The sequence below is a fragment of the Vanacampus margaritifer genome, chromosome 6, assembly GCF_051991255.1.
Source record: "Vanacampus margaritifer isolate UIUO_Vmar chromosome 6, RoL_Vmar_1.0, whole genome shotgun sequence".
Classification (NCBI taxonomy): Eukaryota; Metazoa; Chordata; class Actinopteri; order Syngnathiformes; family Syngnathidae; genus Vanacampus; species Vanacampus margaritifer.
The window spans coordinates 14769720-14776384 of NC_135437.1; the positions used below are offsets into that span (position 1 = coordinate 14769720).

General features: G+C 40.5%; 1 protein-coding gene across 2 annotated transcripts in view; it reads right to left on the reverse strand.

Annotated features, from left to right (window-relative positions):
- Window positions 1-5430, reverse strand: part of met (MET proto-oncogene, receptor tyrosine kinase) — a 58291-nt gene extending 52861 nt beyond the window's left edge. The window contains exons 1-2 of one of the 2 annotated variants that reach the window (XM_077569210.1): window positions 5232-5430; window positions 395-1406 (exon numbers count right to left, since the gene is read on the reverse strand). In XM_077569210.1, coding sequence (XP_077425336.1) covers window positions 395-1405 — 1011 coding nt within the window. In that variant the 5' untranslated portion in view covers window position 1406; window positions 5232-5430. Of the gene's footprint in view, window positions 1-394; window positions 1407-5231 lie in introns of those variants that run through there. The other variant, XM_077569212.1, reaches the window with a different exon arrangement.
- Between the last annotated feature and the right edge of the window lie 1235 nt (window positions 5431-6665).

Below are 6665 nucleotides of genomic sequence, written 5' to 3' on the forward strand. Positions count from 1 at the left end.
CAAAAAACGGATTTCCCAAATTTAAAAAAAGAATAAAATATATATTTTCGATTACGGCATTTTCAAATGTTTACATTCATTTAATTTGTTTTAAATCAAATAAAATCTAAATCCAAAAAGATATTCTGCAAAATTTTGACAAAAATTTACAAAATTTCCAATTATGAATCTTTTTTTTTTTAAGACAAGGCTTTCCAGAATTTTAGAAATTTCCCAAATTTCAAGGTAAAAAAAAGAGATTTGGATGTTCTAATATTTAAAAAAAAAAAAAAACACATCAAAATGCTAAAATATATGCTGAAAAATAAGATCAAAATTAGTAAAAAAAAATTCTGACAGAAATTTACAATATTAAAAATACATGTATAATTAGTAGTAAAGTACCAATAATTACCTTGAGGTGTCGCTGCACCTCCACGTCATCGCCAACCTTGGCCACGTGCGCCGCCTGCAGCAGGTTAAATACCTTGTCGTCCTCGGCCGAGCGCCGCCGCCGCCGCCTCTTATGTGTGCTAATGCACTCCAGCGGCATCTCCACGTAACGGCGGATGACCAAATCCGAGGAGCACATGCGCACAATTCGCGTGTGGAACGCTGGCGAGTCCCGGCTCACCTGCTGCACCGTCAGGAAGTACGTGAAGGGCCCGCTGTGGAAGGAGTGAACATAGCGCAGGTAGTACTTCCCTCGCAGTGACGGGATCAGATCCATGTGGGACAGGCCAGAGAAGAAGGTGAACCCGTCCTGGCTGGTCTTCATCTTCCTCAGAGAGACGGTGCGGGGTCGGGCCGTGTCGTCAGGGGGCTTTCCCGAACCGGGAATCTCGGAGTTGCCGGCGAAGAACACGATGATATTGCTCTCCACGCTTAGCACCTGCGACCCTGACGGGCCCACCACCACGTTAGCATCAGCCGGCGTCCCCCTGCCGGGCCCCACCTTGTCGGCGAAGCAGTACACGTCCTCGTCTACCGTTTTGGGACTGATGTCGTCGTCCAGCACGTGACGTCGGCAGATGCCATTGTCCGCCGAGCCGCAACTGTACAATCCTTTGTCGTACATCTTCTCCACTACCAGAGCTAAATTGTGGTTGTCCACCTTGCCGGCGGCGCCGCCGGCCCCACAGGACTCGTTGGCGAGCAGCGGGCCCGTGCGGTACTCGGACAGCTTGGTCAGGTTGGGTGACAACGCATAGATCCGGTTAATGGCGCCAACGTAGACCACGCCGTCCAGCGTCACCATGTTCTGGACCGGGAAGTCAGCGGTGAACGTCGGGAGACGGTGCGCCGACGAGAGGTTGACTTTGGACGATTCGTGGGGTTCATTGCACCGGCCGTCAGCACCGGACCACCACACGGACCACCACAAAAGCAAAACCGCATGCAGCGTTTTCAGGAAGCGCAGGCTCATCCTGATGACAAAAGACAAACATGTCAGATGCAGGTGGAACACTAAAAGTATAGCACAAACAAGTACATAACAAAAATTTGGAGGACAAGAAATTGTAGAGCACAAAAAAGTGGAACACAAAGTGGAACATGAAGAGAGGTGAAGTGAAAATAAAAAAGGCGCACACAAGCAGAAGACAAAAAGTTGACCACAAAAAGTGAAAAACAAAACTATGGAACACAAAAAAGTGGAACACAAGTAAGTGGAGCACAAAAAAAGGAAGCACGACAAAAAGTGAAACACAAAAATTGGAACACAAAAATAGTGGAGCACAAAAAACACAAAAATGGGGAGCAGAACAAAAATTGGAACGTGAAAAGCAGAACCCAAAGCCCGTAAAAGAAAGTGGAACATTAACACGGTGGAACACAAAAGAAGTGTACATTTAAAAAAGAGCAGTACAAAATGTGGAACAGGAAAAGTGGTACACAAAAAAGTGCAAAACAATTGGTAAGTCAAAAGTGTACATTAAAAAGAGGAATACTAAAACACAAAAGAGGGAAGACAAAAATTGGAACACAAAAAAGTAGTTATTTAAAAAAGACAAACACAAAAAGTTGTACCAGTGGAACACAAAAAAGTGGAAAGTAACAAGCGGAACACAAAAAGTTGAACAATCAAAAAGAGCAGGACAGAAAAGAAAAACAAAACGTGGTACACAAAAAGAAAAACTTGAAAATTAGGAAGACAAGAAACAGAATAAGAAAAAAACAATTACAGTACAAAAAGTTCAACTCAAAAACACAAAAAATGGAGCACAAAAAAAAGCTTAATAAAAAAATGGAACACAAAAAGTGGAAAACAAAGACCAAGACTAAAAGAGTAGAACACAAAAAACGGGAACGCAAAATAAGTGAAAGACTAAAAAGAGCACCCGCACATGTGGAACACACAAAATGTGATGCTAAAAATGACATTGCAAAAGGGCACAAAGTGGAACACAAAAAGTAGATCACAAAAGAGGAACGCAAAAAGTGGGCCGCTAAAAAGTGGAGCACCCAAAAAATATCGAACACAAAAGAGACCAAATGAAAAAAGTGGAACGTGTGACTACACATCCTTTACATTGAAGGATCTGAAAGAGTCCCCAGAGTGGCTCGTAACACACTTGTGAGTTCGTCTGTGCACTCGTCGGGCCTGGAAGGGTCGCGACCCGCTCAATTATAAGCCACGCTGGCTTTCAATCCCACTTTTCCTGTTTGTATTCCCCCAAATTGTCTCGCAAACAAACGTCATTACGTGATGTCATGGCTGTGTGAAAGCACACACTTCAGTGTCCCATCTTTGCCGGGTTCTGTGTGAAATGCACAGCGGGATGCATGCCAGATCTTCTGTTATGGCTCTGAAGGAAGTATCAGAGGTGGGACGGTAGTGGTATGTTGGGATATTTGACAATGCCGGGACAGGGGTGTGCAATTTCATATGGTCTCTGTTGTGCAGAAAGCAACTAACGCTAACATCTAACAATCTACGTGATTGCAGGATACCGTGTCACTGTGTGAAAATGAACAACAATTATTGTCTGCGTCTGGAATGGATTCTGTTATGCATCCAATGTGAATCAAAACTCAAATGAAAAAATTCAGATGGAATTTTTCAATCATTATCTTTATTTTTGAAAAGATTTTCAAAACCAATTTTCAAGAGAAATTTTTTTAAAAATTTCAAACAAAATAAAATGTAATTAAAAATTACAGGAATGATCATGATTTGCTTTATTTTATTTTTTTAATCATACAAAAATTCTTATGCACATTTTACACAATTTCTAATGAAACAAGTTCAAATTGCAAAAAAATTTAGAAAGAAATGTCCATAATAAAAAAAGAAAAGAACAATTGTCAATATTTAATTCAACAGACACAAAAAATAAAAACACTAATAGTTCAAATGAAAAAAACTTTTTTTTAATGAAATAAGTTCAAATTCCAAAAACAAATTTAAACTGAAAAAAAAAATGCAATTGTAAAAAAAATTTGGGCCAGAAATTATAAATTTTTAATCAAAGTTTTAAAAAGTTTTAAAAAATCGAAATAATGATTACAAAAACAAACTTAGGTCACAAAATTCCCCCAAAAATGTAATTAAAAAACCTAAAATTTGGATGTAAATTTTAATAATTTTAGGAAAAAAAATGAAATTGTTTATTTATGTAATATAACCAATTTCAATATTTAATATTAAATTAATTTAACTTTAAAAATTAAAATACAAAAAGATATGCTAACAAAAAAGTTGCTATGTGTATAAGGTCATTCATGATGCAGGGACAGGGATGCTCACTTCTCCTGTTGTGCCGAGTTGAAAGCAATTGTTGCTGTCTGACAACTATGTCATGCATCACACCAAAAGCTCATCTTATTATCTTATTGCATCTCCGCGTGAAAGTACACATGTCAACATTCCACTTTTGCTGTGTTCTGTGTGAAAGGCACATGAGGTTACAATCATTTTCAGGATGCATCCATTTTGCAGGGATTTCTGTATGAAAGGGGCTATCAAACCATACAAGTGCTTTGCTTCTGGGGAGCATTACGACAAACTCAATTAAAAGCAAAGAGGCGGGAGACGGACCCTGGTGGGACGTGATAAATCACCCACCGACTCAATAGCGGCACGCGGGGTGGGTGAAAGGAGACGTGGGGGAAAGTTGGTGGGCGGAGGCGTGGGGGTTTGAGCTTTGCGGTGCTACTGTAGAATTTTCAAAATGTGGATTTGCATGCCGGCTGAGCTTGATGTGGTTGTGACACATGCGGCTGCATGAAAGGCATCAAAACAAGAGCAGCACATTAGCTTAGCACGAGGGACACAGATGGATTCCTACTGTCTTTATGTGTGCTTTAAATGCATGTCAAGATTAGTTGGGGCCCCACGTATGCAGCGGGGGGCACATGACCATTAGGAAAATAACAATGATTTGATTTGAATATTTAAATATCAGTGGCATGACAACACGCGCACACACAATGGTGATGTCCATGTTTAGAGGTTGGGAAGGGGGAGGCAAGGGCCCAGACCAGATTGCCCCAGACCATCAATATGGGTTGGGGGGAGGGGGGGGGGGGGCAACCAAACAAAAATGTACCCAAAAAAAGCAGTTACTTGAAAAAATAAAAATAAAATAAAATTATGAAGCACGTTAGTGCCAAACACAAATAAAATGCTGCATAGACATCAAACATTCAACCATTTTTTACAAAAATGCTACAATTAATTATGGAAATAATAATAATAATATGTGCTCTATAAGGATAAAAGTTGTTTTCATGCAACACAAAATAAAGTACTTACTGTATACTGTACATGTCAAGTATGAAAACTGGTATATAAGTTGCTGTTTGCAGCAATTAATGAAGTAATGTGAAATCCTTAATAATGAAATGAACTCACAAAAACTTGTTTTTACATTGACTACATTACTCAAGTTTTTCGGGGGCAACTTTAGGGGAGAGGCAGAGTAATCACTTTAACTGCTAAAAAGTGAGTAATAGTATCAGCATAAAAACCTGGGAGGGGGTGCACCTGCAACACACACACACACACACACGTACACAATGGTAGTGTAGCAAAGGCACAAAAGATGTAAAAATGCTGAGAATTGAGGAGGAAAGTGAGTCATGCAGACACTCTAACACACACATATGCACTTGCATTGGGCAGCAGAAGCGCGCGCACGAGCGCGCACTCACAAAGCCAAGTCAACAACACGTTGATTATATCCATTTTAAACAACATCAAGTGGATTATTAATGATCATATTAAGGAGTAAAGCGGCGGTTGGAGTCACCTGTTTGCCGGCGTTCAAATCATATTCTGCGCAAGAAACTTCTCCAAGTAAGTCCAAACAGAGTCAACTTCTTCTAGGCGTCCTCTTTCTTTCTTTCTTCTTCTTTTTCTTCTTATTTGTCGTGACGAAAAAGTAAACAAAAACAGCTGAGCTTTTGGGCGAGTGAGGAATGAGCGCGGATGCGTGCGCGTAGCCGACACGATGCTGCCGCTTTGCCGCTACGCTGCGTGCGCGCTCGCCTCCCTCCGCACGCGTCGCCCCAAGCCACGCCCATGGCACCGTGACGTCGGAAGGTGCACAGCCCCCCTTTTGTTTCTCTGTTCAGGTGACCCCCCCCCCCCCCCCCCCCCCCAACATCTCTGTTGACTAATTTTAGTTTCACATATAACATATAATTAAATTAGGTTAGTCAAACTTTTTACAGCAAGTACAACCTACATTTTTAAAACATATAGAATATAAAGACTTTAGTTTTTTGCAAAAAAAAGCCTGCCATTTCATTTTAAGCGGCAATTTTGGAGGTAATTTCCAATTCTTTCCAAGCCAACTTTACCTTAATATTTTGTCCCCAATTCAGCCCCCAAAGCCAATTAGCAACATGAAATTTGGTTAGCATGTGTATCATGAGTAGACTTACAAATAAGCCTCTCACAGCCATGTTCGAAAACACACAGGAATTCTGACATTCTAGTTTAAAGTGACCATTTTTGGGTCATTTGGTCCTTTTAAAGTCAAACTTTTCCTGTCTCGATTTAGAAATTCAGCCGACGAAGCTAGCTGCACTCGGCAACGTGAAGTTTGGCAGGCACGTCATTTCATGTGTTGACTCACAAAAAAGTATCAAGAATCTATTCAGAAAACACACACAGGGCGTCCGCCATTTTAGTTTGAAGTGGCCATTTTGGGGTAATTTCTGGTTTGTTCAAACCCAACTTAACATGGAGATTTTGTCCTGAATTTGGGCCTCCAAAGTTGTATTGAGCAACATTAAATTTGGTAGGCATGTGCATCATGAGTAAACCCACAAAAACGTCTCAAGAAGCCATTCCCCAAAAGACACAAGGAGTTTACCATTTTAGTTTTAAGAAGCCATTTTGTGGTCATTTCCGGACACACATACAGGGAGTCCGCCATTTTAGTTTGAAGTGGCCATTTTGGGGTAATTTCTGGTTTGTTCAAAGACAAACTTTTCCTGGAGATTTTGTCTCAATTTATTTGATAAATTCAGCCTCCGAAGGTAGTTGCACTTAGAAACCTGAAGTTTGGCAGACCCACAAAAAATGTCTCAAGAATCTATTCCGAAAAAGACACAAGGAGTCTACCTCTTTTTAGTTTTAAGAAGCCATTTTGTGGCCATTTCCCTTTCCTTCAAAGTCAACTTTGGTAGGCGTGTATCATGACTAGACCCACAAAAAAAAAAGTTTCTCAAAGCCG